The following is a 24,403-nucleotide window of genomic DNA, read 5'->3' as shown; positions in this document are numbered from 1 at the left end:
ATGTAAGAAAAATTTGAAAATATAAACAATTTAAAACAATTAAATGATATATACGTTAATATAAATATATCCATGTAGATATTTCCTAAGAAATATACGTCAACAGTATTTGTTCCTCTATGTGTTTTCTAAACACAAAATAAATATACACAGTGCCCAGACATATATTATTCTGTAAACTCAAACTTTTAGTCCAGATGCGATTAATCGCAATTAATCGTTGAACAGAAAATTTTGAAACTGTGGAAAAAGGTTAAATCATCCTCATTACAATCAACATACACAAATAAAATAGTTTGTTAGAATTTAATAATGAACATTGGAAATTAAAGTCTGTGCATAATAGAAAGTCATTGCTCCAAATCGAACCCTTAAATTCTTGTAGAGCATTTTTTGTGAAAGCCCATCAAACTTCAGTATTAGACTAAACATCTGTTGAGCGCTTCTATTTAGATTTTTGTTTGTGCTTTTAATTGATTAAGGACTAGATTAAAAATGTTCTACATATCGCTGTCATTTATCAAGTCTGTGCAAACTAGATTTAATCACAGAGATGGGGAATTGTCGCTCATTAATCCTTGTATTAGTGATGAGACTTTTAAATAAACAAATGAAAAAATTCTGCATTGTAATTAAACAAATACAGTGTCTTGCTCATTTAGAGGATTGCGCACATGCCGATGAATCACACGCATATGTTATTGACAATTTCATGTGTGTAATGGTTTCTTAAGGGATATAAAAATATTGTTTAGCTTAAATAAAGTTTAAGAGGAGCTTTTCCTTTTTTTGCATTGTGCCGTACGTCTGCAGCCTAGATCCATACACGGTGTCTACAACGGGCATGACACAACACAACAAAGACATTAGAAACACATTAGAATCCATTATAGTTGTACATTTTGTCCACAGTGTTACAGGTCATTATTTCATAATAATGAATAATATTTTTTTTTGTAGGTTTAAATAAGTATCGAAGTGTGTATGTTCTGCCAAGTGTCAATCAAGCCAAAACAAGATCATATGAACATGGGCGTGTAAATTTACTTGCTTGGATTTAGTATGCTTTCTTCATCTTTCATTAGTCACTCATGTTTTCTTTTGTTTTCGCTTTTTAATATCTCTTTCCCGAGCATCTGTTTAGATTCTTCACTTCTTGTTCCACGCGCTGTCACAATTCAGCAAATTGTCCTCAACAAATCGGTTAACTCACTTCACATTACATCTGTTTGAAATGATTTTATGAGACACAGCACCTTATGTTCCACCAAATTTCATTCACGGGGGCCATTTCTTCACTGGAATAGTTTAATCCGAAATAATGTGACCAAAAAGATTACATTGGGCTGGCAGAGAGAGGGGCAAAATTAATTTGATGGTGACTTAATAAATGCGGGGTGACATATGAGACACTGGAAGGCATGCTTAACAAGAAGAGGAATAAAAATGAGAGAGACAGACAGCAAGAGAGAGAGATGGAGAGAGGGAGATTCTACCGTCTCTGTCCACAGATTGTGAAACAGACAGCCGGGCCTGAGGCGATGAGAGGGCCACTTTACAGCTGAAATTAAGTACAGCAAGAGAGCTTTGACTCAGAACAGTTGAACCCAGTAGATCCATACTGATCCTGGAGCTAAACTGACATTACCTCAGTCTCGCTGCCAAGAACGCTCCGTCCAGTATGTCTCGAGCCACATTAGTCAACTTTTTTAGTCACTTTGCCCTTTAGCCGATGTGTTTCAAAACCAAACTACACAATGTTAATTCTTGGAAATAAAATGGAGCATCTGTGATGATGACCTTTGTTTGAAGACGACGCAAAAGGATTAAAGAGCGATTTTGCAGCTTGTGAAGTTAAATCTTGCAAAACTTGCAGGGAACGTGTGTGCAAGGCCGGACTTACCAATAGGCTCCAGCCCAGGGGCCCCTCCCTTCGGGGGGCCCCACCTGCGATCGTTCATTTGATTTGTTTAGTTATGTGCCAGTCATTTGATTTTTACGATGTAGATACACCATTCATGGATTCCTGGCCCTGTGAGGTGCATTACGCAGTCTCTTAGAATTGCATTTAAGAATTTGACATGAAAATTATGTTATGTTAGATATGAAGTAGATTTAAAATGATTTATCATAGAGGGGTGCCCTATTTGCTGTGCACAACCTCAGTTAACAACAAAACTACCTGTGGGAATTTGCCTTAAAGTTCTCTCTTCATTTACTCACCCTCGTGTTGTTCCATATCTGTATACATTTCTTTGTTCGGATGAACACAGAGAAAGATATTTGGAAGAATGTTTAAAATGGAACAGCATTCTTCCAAATGACATATGTTCATCAGAATAAAGAATTTATCAACTCGAGAGTGACAGAAATGTAATTTTTTGGTAAACTATGCCTTTAATACATTAGCTACAGTGCTTATAACCTTTATGCTTTAAAGATAAACAGTTGTATTCCAATGTTGATCTTATTAATATGATAATGTTAATAAAGACAAATATATTCCTTATCAGAAAAAACAATCTTTTACCTATAAATGTAATTTTAGTAACATAATCTATTTATCATAATTGATTCATTTTATTTAAAGGTCCAGTGAAATCTAGCGACAAGGTTGCGAATTGCAACCATTGGCTCACTCCACCCCTCCCCTCATGTTTGCAACACTACGACGGCTGACACAACATTGCGAATTATATGTAAGGGGACCCGTGGTGTATGTAGATAGAAATAGCTCATTCTAAGGTAATAAAAACATACACTTCATTGTTTAAGCTCTTTATACACTTCTTAAGATACGGGTATGTATATTTTATTGCATTTCTGTCAATAGATCCTCCAAAAAATTACACATTGGACCTTTAAGAGTCAGTAAATATATAACAAGTACATAAACTGCAAAAATGAATTTCTTACTAAGCATTTTTGTCATGTTTAAATCAAGATGCATTTACAGTATGTGACAAGAAAAGTGACTATTTGGTCTTGTTTTGTATGAAAGAAAAGGTAAGAATTTAAATTATGTTTATAACAAACAAAACAAGTCTGCTCAGGGATAAAAAAAGAAACTTGAATTAGGTACGTAAGAAAAAGTGAATACTTTAATTCAAGGAAAAAAATATATACAAATTTTTAAAACATACATTTACATAATTTTCTTACATAAAACAAGACTAAAGTAATAAAATTTAATATTTGTACTCGAAACAAAACAAAAATGCTGATTATGAAATTCCTTTTTGCAGTGTATTATATTGGATATTTTATTACATTCATGCAAGGTCACCCGATCAGAATTCACCATTGCAATAATTCAGTTTGCCAAACAAAGCGTTTGTTTTCGCTTTCAGAGAATCACTAGATATAAACAAGCTATACTTGCAGCTCAGTTCCGAAACATTAGCTTTAAGCTACGCAAGCAGTTGATATGAACCTGCGCTGATGGCGGTTTTATGAAAGGAGTTGATTGGTTTTAAACTGTTTGAACAGCGGATCTATACTGGGTTCAGATATCAGATATGTATCGCCTCATCAAACATGCCTTGTTTGTGGAATGACTGTCATAATGTTGTAGAGGGAGGGCCCTGGTTTGCACCTGTTGTTATTGCTGCCTAACAACAGGTTGTGTAAGGTAATGCTCAATGGCTATTCATTGCAAACTGACCACAAAGCTTTTAAGCAGAGTGCCTATTATGTGTACAATGTCCGTGTGACTGCAGAGCCGTCGAGTCTGTACAGCAAAGGGCCAAATCAGAAATCAACAGATGGTTTTCCAGACAAAGGGACACCCTCCAGTATCATATCTCTCTTACTCATTTAAAAAAACACCCTTCTGCAAGCGAAGAAGTTGTGCTTTCAGCCGAACGGACCATTTATTGCGCCCTTAAATCTCTGTTCTGCCTAGTGTTTTTTCTGTTTTGCGATATTGGAGTCTTGCAGTAGCCTCCTGTGTCACAATACACAATACAAATCTTTTTTCTGTGTGGCTCATTTAGTGTCTACAAATCATCTATTGTAAGCGCCCGCCTCAGTCTTTGCCATTTTATAGCCAACCTCGGTTATCCTTTTCTCTCTCAGTGTGTGTGTTTAGGCTGTTGCTTATCAGCTGATATAATACTCTGTTTCCACCTGAATGCTCTTTTGTGTGGCTCGCAATCAGAGCCGGCCATGGCCTTTGTTGAGAGAAGGTTTCTCTCCGGCCCCCAGGGAACAACGCGGGCTCATCTGAAAGCTTCATCCAAGAGTTGCCGTCCAAGAACGGCAGGCTGGTTACCAGAGAGAGTGCACGCGTGCGTATGCGCGATATCCAATAGGCCCTCTGAAACCAATGACCTTTTCTTTTGCCAAACCAACAACAGATTTCACTTTGCAACTACCTTGGGGACAATTATGTATCAGCTTTTTTCACTTCGCTCTTATTTCTCTCTCGCTCTCTTTTTCGCATTTTTTGTGTTAGCGGAAGGTCAGCTGCTTCGAATCGTTCGCGTTTCACAGGTATTCTTGCGGCTGGGAATCGTTCCGCCTTCGGGAAAACACTGAGATGTCATCTTTGATATGTTTTATAAAACGACTTCCACACATCTCGGTTAAAGCTCAATGTGATGTCAAGCAGCTACATTCTTGAGGTTTTGCAAATGTTTAACCATTTATATGAAAAATTAAAAATTTCTCCACCGATATTCATAGCCGATTATTCGGAGTGGTATTGATGCCGATCTGGCCAATGGCAATAGTTTGGTGGATATGTCAACTTGCATTAACTCTGAACATTACAATAATATTTCTGAATTGTCTGAATGTTAGTAATTCATATAATGGCTTTTTTTGCCATCAGCCGATAGCCGATAGTGGGGAAAACAGTTTATATTGACCAATACCGATTATAAGCGGATATATCGGTTCATCTCTGGTTAATATGCCCCTTTTGTTCCCTCTGAAAAGTTTTCTGGGGTAACAAATGTAGTACGGCTGTTTCAAGAAGACTCAATGTGTTCTCAAGATCTCCAAACAATGTCAATCAACTGGCCGTGGTCTAGCAATAGTTCCATATCTCTTTCATTTTCTTTCCTGCCCTCTATCAAAGATAAAGTGTCCATTGACCTACTTTTTTTTAGAAATACAACCGCACTCAGCTTTTTCTCATTCTCTCTTTGACGGTTATAGTGGAAGGAGATTATTACTTCTATCACCGCCCTGTCAAATCCACAGAAGTGGCAATGTTTTTTTTGATAGCACCACACCTTTTCACAAAGACCTGCCTGTCCCTCGATTGGCTTCCTTTCTCCTGTCAGGCAGGCCGATGCTAAGATCTCATGAAGTGTTGAAGAGGATGAGGGTGAGTGTGTGTCTGGCTAACCTGAGAGACAAAAATGTTTGATAAGAGCTGAAGGAGAACATCCATTTGTCTTCGCTCTTGCAGGAAGTTTTAGAAGTTGCGGTCTGCTCGGTTTCTGCACATGGATGGGAGAAAGGATTAGAAGATCAAAAATGACATACATCACCTTTAACTCCTGATTCAATCACATCCTATTTAATTTTAAATAGCATCAATAAAGGCTGCGTATTGAGCATCTGTGTTCAATGAGAATTACATCACAATTTGAGATCTAATTATTTTAGAACTTGCATCTGCAATATTGATATTTTTATTATGCGTCTACATTTATTCAACACAGAGGTGATTTATCTCACTTTGTGAGTGTATCTTTAACCCCCCTCTCTCTCTCTCTCTCTCTTGCCATAAACTAGTTATATGCTTTGATCACTTATAGAGTAAAGGCCCCATTTAACTACACAAATCATGCTGCCTTTACAGAGCTCAACTACTGTATATGTCTCATTTTTATATAATATATAAATAAAAGCGAATCGACGCGTGTTTATTCAATTATTTGATAAATGACTTGACAGCCTAATGTGCAGTAAATATTACCCTAGCACAGAGACCCAGTGTTTTAACCTGATCTGTAATAAAACACTTGGATTGACTTCTAAAGGCCTCATTCAATTATGTGATATATTTGAGCTTTGAATAACAACTAGAGGATTTGAAGGTCTGTTTAGATGCAAGGATGCCACGTGTCTCCTGAATAATCTTTAGGTGTATGCTATTCACATTATCAAACGTTGCAGTGGACACTCAAATATTTATAGTTATCATTACAGTTATGACTCTTGGCGTGAATGAGTCTAGTTTGAAGAATTGTGTTTTATATCATTTTGTTTTAAAGGTCCAGTGTATAAAATTAAGCGGCATCTAGTGGTGAGGTTGCTAAATGCAACCAACAGCTCAATCCACCACCCCTACCTTTCGAAGCAGTACGGTGGCTGATACAGGGCAAAGATGTCGTCACTTTTTTAGCTTCTTTGCCGAAGGAGATAACATCTACAAAATGGGCTCTGTAGAGCAGTTTGTCAGTTTAGGGTTACTGTAGAAACAACATGGTGAATTCCATGCAAAGCGGGCCCATGGTGTATGTAGATGCAAATAACTGATTCTCAGATAATAAAAACATAACGCTTCATTATGTATGGTCTTTATACATCTCGGAAGACATAGTAACTTATATTATATTGCATTTTGTCAATTGATACTCCACAATAATTACATACTAGACCTTTAAATGTAGAATAACCAATGAATGGTAAGATTAATGCTAATAGAAGTAATGGGGAACTTTCTATAAAAAGCAAAAAGGAAATTTTTGTAATGAGTAATGCAATAATGTAACATGTATTTTTTTGTTTAACACTATACCTTTATAGACTACAATTGCTATTTTATCTGTTGGAAAATTAAGGAACATACATAATAGTAAAGTAAGGTAAATTCAGGTGTCTTCCAATGGGATCATGATTCTCACTCCAGAATAGCAGGATAGGAAATCACTACGATCAAACCAGATAAAGAAATAAAGAAAACAGACAAAAACAACATCCTGCCCCCAAAACAGGATAAATGTCTCCCAGAATTCCCATTTTCCCTCCTGGCCTCACAACAATTGGCCAGAGTTTGATAAATGACAAGGCTACAGAACCAATGACAGTTTTGTTGCTCTGGGATATTTTTATACCCAGTGGGGTTTTTAATGATAGATAGCCTCTGGTATGAAACGCCTGCCTGCTTTTTTCCTTTGTCCTATTTGTTCTGTCACAATCTAAAATTAGCCAATGTCATGGCAAATAACCAAAACTTTGCATCTGTCCTAATCTCTTTCAAGTAGAATCATTTTTATTTGGGTGAAAGTGTGTCTTATGAAATGCCATCTCTTGCAAAAGATCTGATTTAAAGTGTTCCTGTAGCTCAGGTGGTAGAGTATTGCATTACACATATAATGATAAAAGTGAATGCACTGTAGTTGCTTAGGATAAGAGCATCTGCTAAATGTAAATGTTTTCCTAACAGTACACCATGTTCTCTCTTAGGATCTCAATTGTTCCATCTATAGAAGGCAAACAATTACACAGAGAGCAAATCGAAACAAATGGTAAACACTTATCGATTAAATGTATGTCGGGAATGAACTATAAGCATCTTAGCATAAAATGTCCCACAAATGTATACATGCAAATGAAACTCTGAAATATATATGAGCAACCATAATTTTTTCAGCAGTGACAAAGAACAAATATCTGTGCATGTTAATACTCACTTAGACTAAAAAGAGAGCAAGACATAGATTAAAGAGTGTGAGTGTATGGAGGATTGTGCAGTATGGATCAATATCACCACTCGATGTGTTCAGCTCTTGTTAGTGGCGTGAAGCAGCGCGTTCAAGTGTAGGATGTTGGTGCGTGTGGAGCCATTCAGTGTGCATGTGTGTTTGTTTGTCGCTCTGATTGGCTCGTGATAGTCTCATTAGGCCTCATTCACGAAACATTCATAAATATATGTGTAAATTCCGATTAATTTGCGCGTAAAAACAGACCTTCCTGAAAACTCTCCTCCGGATTCACAAATACTTTGTAAAGGTCAGATTTGATAGTAAAACATGTGTGTGTGTTAATGAATTCCAATCACTCGTAAACGGGGTGCTCATGCACGTTCATTCGCAATTAACATAATCTCCACCTCTGAATTACAGCTACGCAAATTACATATCTAGGAATGCTGGATTCCTCTGGACTTCATTCTCTGTTTTGGTTAAGTTATATTTCATGAATGCATAAGAGAATAATAGGCTATATGTGTACCAATAAATTCATCAATTAAACTGTGTCCAACAAAGCATGTTAGCAAGCTGAAATAATAAAACCTGGTGCTCTTCTGAAAACGACCTGGTGGCACCTGAACACGCTTTGCAGGCACTACGCGTTATAACGGAGATGCGTTGGTTGGTGGGATTTAGAAAATCTGCAACAGTTAGCTTTCTTATTACTATCTTGTTACTAAGTATATTACTTAATATGAAAATGCAGTAACCATTAATATTAAATTCTCCATTGTTGTGTATAATAGTTAGTCAATGTAGTGTTTGTCATGTCTATTCTCCACTGTGATTGGACGGCTTCATAAAAAAAGGACAGTGACGAGCTCTGCGTTTTACCCAAATAAAAAAAGACAGGGCAAAGAACTCATGAAATATCATTATGATACATAGTGCATCAAAATACAGTGTCATCAGTTTGTCGAAAAGAATACAGAACGTTACGTGCGGTTTTACACACTATTTACATGTGGCATGGAGCAGGCGTACATTTCTTTTGTACCAACTAACATTTTGAAAATACGAACATTTTCACGAATCCGAAAATTTACGTCAAAACGACTCAACGACCGATTTACACAGATATCTTTTTGCTCGTGTTTCATGAATGAGGCCCATTGTCACCAGTGATGCAGAACGGAGCGCTGGGCGATGTTCCAGTTGTAGGTCATTACTCCCTACACCATACACCCTGCCAAGTACACTTTTCTTTCACTGACAAAAAAAAACGTAATGAGTCATCATGGTGCCGCCAAATAAGCATGCGAGTCTTTCTCACCCTTTAGTTTGGGCCGTTTTTAAATGTCTGTAATGTTTTTTAGATGAGCACCGGATATGTGAAATCAATAGAAAATGTACACACGCAGTTGAAAGCAACCACCAAAAATAATGATTCCAAAAATGAGTCATTAAATTAAGTATCTTCTAATTTCTCCATATTTTCTCTCTTCTTTTTCTCACTTCCTTTTTCCGTATATACTTCCTCATTATTATTCTACACTTCATTTAATCTCTTATTTACTTCCTTTATCATGCTCCCCACTTCCTGTTCATTCTATCATACTTTCTTTCTCGTTCTCCTTACTTCATATTTATTCATCCATACTTCCTTTTCCCTTTTCTTTTTCTTCCTCCACACTTGCTTAATTTGTCCATTCTTTCTCTTTTCTTCCACTTTCTTCCTCCATACTTCATTTGTATCGCATTTGTCATCTTCCTGCACTTTGTCCTGCTGCTTTGATGCCCTTGAGAACGCTCCTCAGGAAACCCCCGTGGACTTACTTTGGACACGTCTTATTTCCAACTTTACGAGCGTGCTTCTGTTTTTCATATTCACCCAAGGTGAATCCATCCATTGTTATCTGTGAACGTCTCCCTGTCTCTGGGATTTGAGCTCCTCAGCTTGGCTTTTAGCGGGCCAGCGCTGTGTGAAAACTAACGGAGGACCTCGAATAACCGTCTGAGAAAATCGCTCGTGGCTCTCTCTCAAGGGCTTATGAATGCACTTCCCTCCGTTAGGTTGAAGAGTTCAGCAGGAGATATTTTATAGCACCAGTAGCACAGACGAGTGTCCAATTCCTCCCAAGAGAGCGGTAACAGACTACTTAAGAAGCTACGGACTTCTGGTCACCATAACAATTAACTAAGCCAAGACATCAACTGAAGAACAAGTGGCGTAGGTGTAAAGATATAAAAGCTGCAATGGTGATATGAGTCATTTTTTGTTGTCTTATATTAAGTTATTTAATATATATAAATCTGTCTATACCGCCGCAGAAAAAACGTAAGAGACCATTACAAATTTTCATTTAATCAGCATTTCTAGATGTATTGTGGCCATTCCATTCCAGTGTCAAAATCAAACCTCAGTAGTGACATAAAGTCATCCAATGGCAATGTGAAAGACTGACAGCACGACAAGACACATGAAAACTGTTATCACATAAAAAATAATTTTGTACTTTTCCTAAATACATGTACAAATATAACTGTAGTGTGGCTTAAAAGGGAAAATAAACTAGTTTTCTTTGCAGTATTTGTGGTCTGAAAATATAGAGCATCTTTACAGTTATTTTGTCCTGTTTCTCCAGTTTTCATTTTCTGCAAATAAATGCAAATAGAAACAATATTTTTATTTGATAATTGGTAGAAATATTGTTAGTAGTACAAAGAATGTAACAAAAAGTATAACTTTTTCTAAAACACCTACTGTATAAATAGTAGATTTAAAGAGATACAATTTTTTTTTAATTTTCTCCTTACTTTTATTCAAGGGTGTATATAAATATATATAATTTTTTTGTTGCTTGGCGTAAAAATAATATTTAATAATATTCTTTATATAAATACTTTTTTTTTTTTAATGATTTGCACATTTTGTTTATTCATTTTATAACAATTTCATTTTTAGTTATAGTATATAGTTATATATATATATCCTTTTTTACAAAAATGTATTATAATAAATCCTATAATAATCACACAATATTAAATAATTGTTATTGTAATATTTTGTAATGATAGTCTTATGCACGGTTTAAAAGACAAGGCTTCAGACTAGTCCCAGACTAAAATTAATGTTTGACCTGTCTAAACTGAAAAAACTTGCCCTGACATATCTTATATATGTCAGTGATAAACCAGCAAACATTTTTATAAAAGTGCCTTAAATATTCTAATTCAACTAAGATCTAGTCCCGCCTCAAACAAAGCCTTGCCTGTCAAACACGGCCTTAATCATTTAATATTTCAACAATCAATATCGCTGTTTTTATGCCATGTCAATGGAATACCACTTTATTTTACTGCACTCCATCTCATACATCCTCTTTTTGTTTGGCAAAATCACTAAATAGATATAGAAAGAGACTTTAGATTTTAACTTTGCATAACTATGGTAGGAATGATCCTCAAAAATGTGTATCAGTTGACAAATCTAGTATATTATCACATCAGCTGATATATCACTCATCCCTGACAGCAGTCCGCTTCTGTGTGTTGTTTGGCCTACGTCATGTATTCCTCGAGGACAGTCAATCCATGCGGGGGAAATACCGGCCTCAGCCAAAAAGTGTCACTGGATTTATGGCAGTATGACAAGGTGCAATAATCTTCAAATTCGCCTCATCGCACATCGCCACTGTCGTGCCCCTCCTCTTCACCACCTGTTTCTGTCATGAACCTGGATTCAGGCCGGCAATAGGTGACTGTAATTTGGCTCTATCTACCAACTCTTAATTTGATCCCAATTTGGTCTACCTATAGCTGAATTGACTTGTTTATGAGTATAAATACTTGATCTTAAACTAGCTCTCTTTTTCCAGTATTTTCGTTTCTGGGTCCACTTTTAAAAATCTATCTCCAATGTGTCAGTTGATTTATTATTGCGTCTACTTTTACTCCGACTATTTGCAGCAAATATGAAGCTTTCTCAGACAATGCACCTCTGCTCTGTTTAGACTGTATTTCTGGATATGATTGGCGTCTTGTATCTCTATTTATTTCCGTCCTCATTGTATTTCTTCAGACCTCTCTCTTGTTAGGCTAGATACCATCTCCCCCCTGCAATTTGGCCGCCGTTGGATGATTTCATCCCTTTCACATGCTAATAATAAATGGACAGACTACATTCAATTCGAAACATCCAGATCCTAATTCAGCTACTTGGCCACAGAGGGAGACTTTACTAAGAAATTATAAAAGGCCATCCTTTGTTCCAGAATGAAGAAATAAAAAATAAATAAATGAGAAGCGGAGTGCTTTTTCTTTTATAAGCCAGGAAGAAATGAAGAATTTCAAATAGCAGTCATTCAGACGGCAAGTTGGAAAAAGCAATGATCGAAAGAATGCCAAAATAAACATCAAAATGGGACTGGTTATTTCTTGAAGATTTCTTGCAAGGAGAGCCAACCCAAAAGTATTTGGATACTTATTTGGATCACATAGCAAATGAGAACATAATACATTTTAAAGGCAATGTCTATGGTGATATGAAAAAATTTTTTTTTTGGTTTTTAATGATACATATATACACTGATGAAAAGGATTTGGACCAGTTTAGCATTTACGAAAATCTGTTTCAGGTCAAATGGTTAAATGCTAAAATGGCTCAGAAAAGTGTTAATTGTTTTGAGACAATGTCTAGTTTTACTTATGTGTGGATGCCTCTTCCCATAAAATTAATTTAAATGCTGTTTTGTGAGATTTCTTTTAGAGAAATATCTGAGACATGAGCGAAAGTTTCCATTTGCTCTCCTTTTAATTCCATTGATGTCTATGAGAATTAATTGAGATAGAGATCGTATTGTACGGGGTTAAAAACCTTACAATAAAATTAATACTCTGCTGTGTCCCTTGAGGGATAGTTCACCCAAAAATGAAAATTCTGTCATCATTCACTCACCCTCATGTCATTTCATATCTGTTTGAATTTCTTTGTGCTTATGAAATATATTTAAAAGAATGTTAGTACTTTTTAGTTCTGGGCCTTCATTGACTACCATAGTGAGAAAAATGTAATTGTCGTCAAATGTGCCCCAGAACTGTTTGTTTTTCTAAATTGGCAACAGAACAAAATAATACAATATTTTCTTCCTATTATGGTAGTGGATAATGTCACAGAACTGAAAATTGCTGACATTCTTCCAAATATCTTTCTCTGTGTTCATAAGATCAAACACATGTATACAGGTTTGAAAGGACATGAGCGGCAGTAAATGAGGACAGGCATTTTAGTTTTGGGTGAACTATGCCTTTAAGAGACTCTTGTTGAACGTAAAATGACTCAATGTAAAAGGCCATTGGTGGGCTCTGTATTTAAATATGCAAATACTCCTGATTTTGAGAAGCCCCTGCATTAGCATCAGTTCCTCCACAGCTAATCAGCAGTTGGAAGGCTAATGAAGCATAAAGGAAGAACGGAAATCCTTATCCAAAGATGAAGTTGTCTATTGGATGTGATTCCCTGATTTGCATTAAGCCGCTCTACCATGTCGCCTTCCCTCTGATAATGACACTTCAATTATTGATTTTCCACTTATCAGATTATCACAGTCTTCGGGGTTCGTGACACGGCTCGCAGTCTGCCAGATAACATCCGTAGGATCTCGTGGGAAAAGGGCACGGGAAATATTGCGGTAATTTTAAAGGGCCAAGACCAATCACGGCACGCAGCTGGTGGGTCGCGCCGACTTCGTGCCAATCATGTATCATTTGGCGCGACAAGCGATGCGAGAAGGTTTCTGCTCGGGTTGAGATGGAGGATGGGCACTTGGATGTGTGAGAAGTAATAATCAGGGCATGGGGAACTTGGATAGCACCACATCATGAAGGTCCATTACACATCCAGGACAGCAAACATATGGGGCCTTACTGAAGTATCCTACGGCCTCCGTCTGTGTTTTTCTTCTGCGGAATGGATGCTTATTCTGTCTTCAGGAAAACATTCATTCCATTTACACTCACAAATGCACTTTCACCCAACACACACACCCCGGTTGACGTGGGATTTAACATGATAAAATGTGTGAAATGGGTCATAGAAAAGATCTGCGCTGCTCAGGGGACCTCAGGGAAGAGTATGTTTGTGTTTTTGAAGGGAAGGCCCATCTGTACTTTGTTGTTGGGGGAAGTGCTTCAGAGATGCGTCTTCTTTCATTCACAGCTGCCCCAAACAAAACTACCACAGATGATGCATCACCATTACATCTAATTAGTGGCTGAAATGACAAGGTTATGTTTTTTAATGGCCAGCATGCACTGTATTAATGAAAGATTTAAGGGTTAAAGAAACCTACCACCAAAGCTGCCCAAAAACACATGTGCAATTGTAGACATTTATTCATAAATAAAATCCATTAACTTTTGAAAGCATTGCAAGCTTACAGAATAAAATAAATGATAATATAATAATACTAATAAAATGTATGTACACAAATATAACAAATATACAGCATGTAATGTATATTTATATTTTTACATATTATAAATGATATTTGAATATACTGTACATTTGCATATATTTTTATATTATATATTTGTTACAAATACATGTATGTGTGTGCATTTTATTATCAAAAATGATCCTTTTTGTTTCATTCTGTAAACTACTAGCAATATTTCTGCCAAATTTTAAATTAAGTATTGTTTTGATTTGCAGTCATTTTGCAGAAAATGAAAACCGCTGAATCAGGTCGAAATAAATACATGCTCTGTATTTTTCAAAACTTAAATACTGCAAAGATAACAAGTACAAATTGACTTTCAAGCAATAAAACAGTCATATGTGTTCATGTATGTAGTTGAAAAGGTCATTATTTCTACATATAATTTATGTTTTTATTATTTATTCATTTTTTGTCCCAATTTTTTGGATGCCATTTTTTACCACCCAAGCTCAAGCTTTTTTCTCTTCCTCTTTATTCAAGGTTGTGTTTTCAGCATTAGCTTTTCCTCAGTATGTAGCGGATTAGCGCCCCTGGTTGGCTTAATGGTAAATAGGTGCTTTATTGTTCCCGGAATAAAACTGCCGGGGAAAAATGAAGAATGCCGTGACTTTATCAGACCGAGCAGCAGAGAGCCCAAAGTAAAGCGACCTGCCATAATTGCATATTAAAGTGACAACTAGAATAGTTTTCGCTATTTGTCATGTGGGGGATCATATTATGATGGCGAGAATGTGACATTTAGTGCAAAGAGCTCCCCGTGGTATTACTCAGAGGGAATAATGACTTTCGCCGGCGAGTGTTTTGCGGTCCCACGCTGAAGAATCCTCTCAGACGAAATGACTCGAAATTGGTGCGCAGGCCGGGCGCCTTTAAGATTGATGTGAATAGCACGTCATTCTAAGGCACTTTGGATAACCGATAAATCTTAAAATCAAGGGCGTTTAGGAATAACCTGAATTCACGTAACATCTCCTTACGTTAATGCAGGGCTGACAGCTGTCAGCTAAGCCGGAGGATGTAAGTGGCCCCATGAAGACATCTTGCAGTTTGTTGTAGAAAAACATGAACGATCTCATCGTTGTTGGCCTGTCGTTGTGTGCTGGTTATCGGTACTCTATTTCGTTCCCGAAAGCTGGGAAAGACTCTCATATTGCTATCGATTCTAGAAGAGATCATTGAAGTGCACTATTTTACTCCTGAAACTGTTTTCATTCCGGGGAAGGAATGAGAGAAATCGTTTTCTGTATTGATCTGTATTTATCAGAGCCCGCAGTCGTAGAAAAACGGATTATCATCCAAATTGTTTTCTTTGCCGAAATGCTTACCCTCGAGGAATCACACAGCAGGGTTTACATCCTAGTATCTCGCAAAACATGCTTTTTAGTGGAAAACGATTTTTAATAATACTTTTACTCACCTCGTCTCTTTAGACCTGATTCATAAATGAAATAAACGGCGAGCGCCTCCGACGCATTGGGACGACGGGAAGTAATTGAAATCAGGTCATATCATTGAGTCTGTGTGTTTTTAATCAGTTTTCCCGTGCGTGGTGCGGCAAAACATCGGCATTTCGTTATCTTTAATAGATGTAAACGTTAATTTCCAATTCTGTCATTTCCATTCTGGCAAATCCCACAGCAAGGTTGTGCCAATCACATGTTTGTAGCGTTGCCATGGTTGTGCGACCTGATTGTCAAGAGCGTTTTTAGCATCCGAAGCCCACCTGGAATAAATAACGTTGAATTATTTATCATAGAGCCATTACATTCAATTTCACATTAGATTAGTCTTAAGACGGAGTAATCTACTGAAGCAGCCATCGCTGTGATTGAGGACACTCGTATTGACCACAGACAGTGGCCTGATTGCTCGCCTGGTGCTTTCCGTCTAAATTACCACTTTGTTCAAAGGCCTCCCTTCGCCTGAACATATATATTGGTAATCATCAACGGTAGGGAATATATAGATGTCTGCCCAGAATGCCTGATGAGAAAAGCACGTGGGCCGAGAGGTTTGAATATGAAATGCAATCAGGCGAGTTCACTAGCAGCTCTCTTTTTAGGGAGCCTTCGCTAGATTGGATCAGTGTGCCGAATTGATTGGCCTCATCCTGGAGCCCAAGGTTGAGTTGATTGATAGATGTGATGCGTCTGGGGCTTGTGGTCATGTCTTAGATAATAGACGTGATGAATAGGGTTGTATGGCGATGGCTGACTCTGTCCAGCTTGCAAATTATGCATTGTGATGTAGCACAGCGAGGCGAGAAGGTGTCGGGAATATCGGGACTGAATTTGACCTACAGGTGAAATGTCACATGCGACCTTAGAGGGATAGGTTACTAAAAAAGAAAATTCTTAATCAACTACTCAACCTTCTATTCCAAACATGTATGACTTTCTTTCTTCGCACATAAGAAGATATTTTGAAGAACGTTAGTAAACAAACAACATCTGCCTCCAATGACTTCCATTCTTTAGACACAAAACCACAGAGACATTTTTCATAATATCTATAATATAACATAATATTCTTTTGTCTCTTTAACACAAGCATTTAGCTTTTAAAATGTCGTAAGTCATAAATTCACCAACCCAATGGTTTATAATTGCTATTTAAACACACACGCGCTCACACTTTATTCTTTGGAATAGTTAGGATTTTGATTGATAACCAAGCTGTCACATTTGTTAAGCCCAAAATCTTTTCCCTAACCTAAATGGATTGAATTCCTTTGTGGGATTTTTTTTAAGAACCCTGAATGAATTACAATAATTTATGAAAAATTGGCACCTTTGAGCCTTTAGTTTAGCTAATTGCCTTTCCCGTTAGAAAGTGAATGATTGTCACCTCTTCCGAGAAAAACATGATTTTTTAAACCCACTCTTACTTTATTCTTTCTAAATCAGCATCACTATTGGTATTGACTTGTACCAGCCTACTTGTAAGCCTGTATGAAAATATATTGTCTCATAAAACCTTGAGTACAAAGGATGTACAGTCTGCAGGATCATTTCATAAATAATCTTTCAGCAGCATGGTCTTAGTCCGGTTTTATTTCAGTTATGCTGGTCTTGAAGGAACACTGCTTAGACATGAAGGCCATGAACAAGATGGTTTTGATCGTTTAGATGTGAATATAAGAAAATCAAAGAATTTTCCAAAAGCTGTCATGCTAATGAATATTACTTAAACTTTATCAACATCTTCTTCCTCTGTAATCGAATAATTTGACTTTTTCATCTGTAGAACACAAAAGAAGATATTTTGAAGAACGTTGCTAGACAAACATCATTGTTCCCCATTGACTGCACGGACACAAAACCACCGAGACATTTCTCAAATATCTTCTTTTGTGTTTCCAGAAGAAAGAGATTTATACAGGTTTTAAATGACACGAGGATGACAAAAGCATGACAGACGGCATTTCAATCAACAGTTTGATGATATTTGCGATCAATTTCCTCCATCAGGTTCCTTTATGGTTGTCAACGCCTCTGGTCGTGCATCGGGTCAGAAGGCTCACCTGCTCCTCCCAACATTAAAAGAAAATGACACCCATTGCATCGATTTCCACTACTCCCTGTCAAGCCGGGATGGGACGAGTCCTGGAACCCTAAACGTATATATAAAGGTGGACGGAGGTCCGCAGGGGAACCCAATCTGGAACGCCTCGGCTCCAGTCACTGAAGGTTGGGTGAAAGCCGAACTGGCCATCAGTACCTTTTGGCCCAACTCTTACCAGGTAAGAAGAATATTTCTCTCCCCTGTAAAACAAATAGAGTCTATAAATTGTCCAAATTTAAATGAGAGATTTCTGAAGCTCTGTAAAGTGAATAGCACTAGCAAGGTCCAAGTTCATGAGATTCACAAGGAGCATGAAATGGAACAGCAACTTATTTTCAGCTCATTTTGATTGAGTCTTATTCATAAAATTTTATCTAAAATGCAATTTAGGTTAAAAAATATAGCTACAATTTTTTTACTTGTGCGATTTGCGGGAATTATGAGAATTATGCACGTCAATTCACAACGTGTCATTAGCGCAAACAGCGTTGATTGCGCCGCATGATGTCCAATCGCGTCTATGCTTTGACTTAACATGTAAATCACTCGCGCCTAACATTTCATTTGCGTTTGGTGGGAACACAGAGTACACAAGACACAGAAAAACACATATTCGCGCCATATGACCCCTTTTAACCAAGTGAACCTCCACAGTGAGCCCATCAACCTAATCGTACAGTGGATTTCAGCTCCTTGACCAGAGAAATGGACTGAACAAGTTTATTTTCAGTGTTATGTTCCTGGTAAATGGCACCGATTGAGGCTCAGAGTGGGGCAGTAGATTGCGCTCTGCTCCAATTATCATTGCAATCACAGTTGCCTAATCTCACCCACAAATGGCTCTGGTGAATACGCTTTTAGCCCTTCATTTTAGATCCGTCTTTGTGTTTATTATCTTTCACACTCGCTCTCTCTTTTTCTCTTTTTTAAAGTCATTACCTCTTTGTACCCAGACTTGCTCGTGTATTCTGCACCTCTGTCTGTCTATAGATTCACTGGTCAATCTGTGCGGTGAAATACGCTCGTGAGATTAGCCGTGTAATTGAATTAAGTAATGAGGAAAACAAATATTTAGCCTGTGCTGGGAATACTGGACTCCTCTCTGCAAACAGCAGTCTAATATTTGCTATGACCAATATTTGCTTAGGGCATCTATTTGACCAGCAGCCAGTTTCAAAGCTTTTGTGCTCGTGTGTGTATATTTGTGGATCTGGGGTCCAAGTCACATTTCGCCCAAAAATATATAAATGATTGAGTAAATAAATAAATAAGTGGTTGACAAATAAACCGTAAATTTTCCCTATGGCATAACTACGCAAAAATTTAGGAAAAAACTGACAATGAAAATATTTTTTATATGTATATATATATATATATATATATATATATATCAAAAGACTTATGAAGAGTTTGTTTATCAAAAGTTTTGCTTTCACACCATAGAACACATGTACGGTACCGTATACTTGTCAACTTCCCAAATAAAGATTCTACGTGTACTTTGTTAAATTGTAAAATCAGATTTTGGTGTATAATATGACCTGACAGGTTGTTGACTGGTGCGCTTGCTCACTTGGATGTTCTTCCCAGTGGTTAGAGCTGATTTCCTCTCTGCTTGGTTTTTATTATCACAAGAAGCCATTAAGAGTTTTTAAAAGCGTTCGCTTCTCTTGCTGGGTTGAACTTAATAAATTAACTGCTAAAGATCGCCTAATATCTACCAGAAGTTTTGTCTCTAGGTTCATAAACTGTACCAAGAAATAAACCCCACTGGGAGTTGGATTAGAGCAACGAATATGCCTGATAAGTGGCCAATTTTGCCCAAACGAATCTCTAGGTTAATTGACATGTTTCCTGCAGCGATACAGTTAGAAACGTAGGGTGCCACTTCAATGTGACAGCGTTTAAAGACTCATGATATGCAAAAAGCAAACGAATTCTCTTTTTGATCTGTGTAAATGTATACCTTACGCTGTATGCTTTCGTTCAGAGGTCTCAGAAGTACCCGGATTATATTTTATTAATGCTGTCAAATAGAGACATACTTTACTAACTGTAGCAGATGATAAGGAACAGCAGTTATTAAGAGAAGTTTTAATAGCAGTTTTGAACGGAATACCTGGAATATTGAGGCAGGTTTAGATACAGGCAGGCAGTTGTAGATTCAGTTGCCTCTTGACTCATCTCTAGGCTCCTTGGGGAAGCCGGAGACTAAAGTGCATCCTGTGCACAGGTTTTGGCGGGCGTTGTTTGGCAAAGCTCAGAGAGATAGAGACCACCGTTCAGACCACACATGTCTCTGCCACATGGCATGTACAGTGTGCCACGCAAACCGTGCCAGCCAGCCCCATATGCCTGATTCGGAGAAAAGGGGTACAGAGGTGTGAATTTATGTGCAAAGTTTCAAAGAAAAAGATGATCAGTTTATACTGGTTGAAAGGAAGACATATTGGGGCACTCTATTTATCTGCATTCATTTAGTGTGGAAAGTGTGCCTTATCTTTCTTTAACATTAATACCACTTGGTTTGATTTTGCTATGCAGTCTTACCTTTTAGGTGTAGCTTTAATTTATTTTGAGGCCACTGTGTGAAGGTTAACTTGGCAGGTACAGTAAATATGCTTTCAATGTAGATCTAATCTGACTTGATTTAACTTCTTGATCTTCTTTCATTTAGGTGATATTTGAGGCAGTTTCTGTTCAGGGGCATCCTGGGTTCATAGCTGTGGACGAGATACATGTATTGGCTCACCCTTGCCGTGAGTCTACACACGCACAAACACACACACACACACACGCACGTTCACGGTCACACACACTTACAATCAGAGCCTACTTGCTTTCACATTTGTGCCGCCACGGCTGGAGTTCAGTTTGTCAACACGAGAGTTGGACAGAGATGGAAAGAGAGAGAGAGAGAGGGACAGATTGTATAGCTGAGGACACACAGAGTTTAAGGCCCCATCTTTCTTGTTATGACAGGAAAACTTTAGCTTGACCCTTTGCCTCATTAACTTGGATCTCTCTCTCTTCCTCTCTACATCAAAGTATAATACAATGAGGGTCAAATTTATAAAGTCAACGAGAAAACAAACTTAATTTTCCCTAATGTTCTATTTACTTTCTTAAAGGAATAGTTCACCCAATAGAGAAAATTCTGTTATGAATTACTCGCCCTCAAGTTGTTTCAAACATGTATAAATTTGAAGATATTTGGAAGAATGTTAGTTACTGACATTTCTGGGACATCATTGACTATCATATTAGGAAAAAAACTTCTGTTGGATTCTGTTGAACACAAAATAAGATATAAAAGAAGAAAATGCAGAGAAGAAATATAAGAAAACAAACAGTTCTGAGGAACCTTTTACTACAATTTTTCCTGCTATGACAGTTAATTATTTTTCCAAATATCTTAATATTAAATATCATACTGGTAATGTATGTAAATGAAGTATGAATGTAGCACTTACAGTTCTATTTAAAAAACCTTTTTCAAGGTACAATATGAAAATATTTTTATACCAGTGGGGTTAAGAAGTGGCGACATTAATACATTTTCAATTGTGGCCAAATATTGTTATAATGTTTACTAGGCACATGAGGTTTCAGTGATTTGTAAGTTACAGTGTGTTTGTGACAGTGCGCATTTGGCTTTTTTTCGGTTCCGCAGGCAAGACGCCGCATTTTCTGCGGCTGCAGAATGTGGAGGTGAACGTGGGGCAGAACGCCACCTTCCAGTGTATTGCTGGAGGCAAATGGTCACAGCACGATAAACTCTGGCTTCAGGTGAGTCGTGTGTCGTATGCACAGTTTTAATATTTTTAAGGTTCTGACCCTCCATCCGAAAAAAAATCATGTGTCAAAACTTAATAACTTGTTTTTGTCGGCAACATTTCTAAGCCAGTTTCTATGTCTGCAAAGTCTCCGATAAAATTTTGTTTTTCCTTTGGCTAGAAACTTTAAGCCTCCATTTATCCTGTTGTACAGCTTTGAGACAAGAAGATAGAAGGCCGGCTTTCTGTGCACAGAATGTTTTTAGGGCTTTAGTGATAGGGCTTTATCTCTGTCTTTATGTGACTCTGTAATCCAATGGAGAAAATGTACGTAACTTTTCATCATTTTTGGGGAAATCTTTAGAGTCAGTACAGAAACTGTGAATACATTTGTGCATATTGCATACATTATGTTAAGTCATTCTAATATGTACAAGAAAAGCTTTGTCAAGGTGTCTTGTTGCTGAAATGTCGGTCTAATAGAGTCTTGTCCATAGATTTTTATTTTATCTTCCTTGACCGGCACCTCCGAAGATGTGCGTTTGCTTCTTTACACTTTTAAGCTTTTGTCTTACTAATAACCTCATGATCTATTCACTGATAGCACACATACGTCTGGCAGACGTCTATTTGACGTCTTGTATTTGCAACTGCAAGACTCCTGCAATAGATAGTTTGCTCATCTACAGTAAATTTCAGAGACGTCTGCTGTCAAATGTCATAGACATAGAAGACGTCTTTAAGATGTTTTTTATTTAGAATGGTTGCAAACCTGCTCTAAGATGTTTAGCAGATGTTTTTACACAGCAGATGAGTTCTAGATCTCCTGATCTTAGCAGACCTCTTACAGACATACATGTGCCAGCTGGGTTCATATAATCATCTAAAATGAAAAGAGGTTATATACTTAGTGTTTGTTCATCTTACAGCAATGGAACGGCAAGGACACATCTCTCATGGTGACCCGTGTCGTGAACCATCGGCGTTTCTCAGCCACCGTCAGTGTTACGGACACATCACAGCGGAGTACCAGTCGCTATCGCTGCGTCATACGCTCCGACGGGGGATCTGGGGTTTCTAACTACGCAGAGCTCAGCGTCAAAGGTGTGTATTCATTCACTCCCCATAACCTCTAAAACTCTCTGATGTTATTTACAACAGCTTTCTACAGTATTTGCGATTGCATTGCACGCTGTCTTTCACCTAGACAGCTTTAAAGCGTGTCGAAAATCCATTAAAGGTTTCTCTGGTTTTGCGCACATTATCGCAACTTACATTTCACAAATGTGGCCCGATGTTCAGGGACATTGGCCCACAAATGCTGGCACAAACATTGAGAGATTCTCGTCAAAGCGCACACACAGAGCAAACACGGCCCGAAATACCACATCAGGCGTCGGCAGCAGGATTTCTCTGAATCATTACACACAGAACCTTCATTATTTCAGCTAGCATTGCTAACAACTAGTATGAAGATCTTGATTCTCTCTCTCTCGTGAAGCTTCAACTGTACCCCATTATCTTTAGAGATTGTACCACTTAAGGAGACAAGAAAAGCAGAAATAACAAAAAGCTTTCGAACCCACCCAACAAAGGCGCTATGCGCTTGTTAGCATGTAGCGCAGTCATTAGACATGAGTGGAGCGTTAACATCTGTTTTGGCTTGGCCATGCCCCTTGTGACCTACTATAGCCAAAACCACCTTTAGTCCTTGCTAAGCTCTGCCCGGGATGTCTCACGATTGATTATCTTTATAAGGATATGTTTTTATTCATGTTGTATCCTGGAATATATTTGTATTTGTAGCTAACATGAAGTTTCAGCAGCTATAGACAACACAATCTGATATAGCGGCAAATTCATATGACTACAGTACGTATGATCAATTGTTAAATGTAGTAGAGTCTGCTATTGCACCAGTGATGTAAAGGTTAGGGGTGGGGCTAAATTATTGCTCTTTTAAATAATCGCGCATTTTTGTACAATTTACTTAATATGAATTCATACAATTTAGTCACTTTATAAAATAGTCTGGAATTCCCGTCATATCAGGCTGATGAAATGTAATATTATATGCAAAATGCTAAAGTTTACATACTGTATTTATTGACATTTACAGACTTTACAGAAAGTGATAATCCAAGGTATATATTTAATCTACATGAATTTCTCCTTTAAGTAGTAAGTGCTGCAGCTAAGTATCAAGTCTCACGTTATTGGTTGAGCCAGAAGGTGAGATGTCGGATCAAATGGTTTCAGCAAAAATGAGCTACAGTTTTGAGAAATCTCAGCATTTCAAAACAGGATGGGAGAAAGGATTTTATCTCCAGTATCACATTTAATATCACAATGACTCAAAACATCATTTGAAAAGAAGTGAGTTCTTCAAACAGGCTGTAAAAGTTTAAGACAAACACTTTTCAACACTTCACAGCTAGCGATACTGTCAGAATCACCCAAGGTGTACCCAGCAGGACTCTAAATCTAAAGATGCTGTATTTTGCAGGTGATTTAGCATTGCTGTTTCTCCGTAAGTGAACACTGCGGGACAGTTTCAACTTCTGTTGCTGTTCAGAAAGACTGCTTGTGACACGAATGTTAGGTGAAAAAATCATAAAGTAGAAATATCAAAAAGCGCAGAATAACCTTGGTCAATAGTTGATGCCTTGAAAAGTACCTTTGTGCATTTGAAACGTTACTTACAGATGCATTTTAGAAAGAAGCGGTGGTTACAAAGACATCACAGACAAATAGAGTTGTGTGGGTATTGTACAACCAGTATTATACAATCTGGCACTAGTGTTTACAGTAACGGCCAATCCCTCGTCTGTAGTATTAGAATGTGTTTCATTATACTCAGCATATGCCAAATATAGATGCTGACTGATACAGTGGCATCACGATGGGTTTT

General features: G+C 37.5%; 1 protein-coding gene across 13 annotated transcripts in view; it reads left to right on the top strand.

The window, feature by feature from the left end:
• ptprt (protein tyrosine phosphatase receptor type T) overlaps positions 1 to 24,403 on the top strand; it is a 198,911-nt gene that overhangs the window by 47,947 nt on the left and 126,561 nt on the right. For all 13 annotated transcript variants that reach the window (XM_056750549.1, XM_056750548.1, XM_056750550.1 and 10 more), the window contains exons 3-6: positions 17,623 to 17,894; positions 20,394 to 20,475; positions 21,390 to 21,505; positions 22,422 to 22,596. In XM_056750549.1, the coding sequence (XP_056606527.1) occupies positions 17,623 to 17,894; positions 20,394 to 20,475; positions 21,390 to 21,505; positions 22,422 to 22,596 (645 nt within the window). The remainder of the gene's footprint in view (positions 1 to 17,622; positions 17,895 to 20,393; positions 20,476 to 21,389; positions 21,506 to 22,421; positions 22,597 to 24,403) is intronic.

The sequence above is a fragment of the Triplophysa dalaica genome, chromosome 6 (genome assembly GCF_015846415.1).
Source record: "Triplophysa dalaica isolate WHDGS20190420 chromosome 6, ASM1584641v1, whole genome shotgun sequence".
Classification (NCBI taxonomy): Eukaryota; Metazoa; Chordata; class Actinopteri; order Cypriniformes; family Nemacheilidae; genus Triplophysa; species Triplophysa dalaica.
The sequence above is the reverse complement of the archived record's forward strand: the minus strand, read 5'-3'. Positions and strand labels throughout refer to the sequence as shown.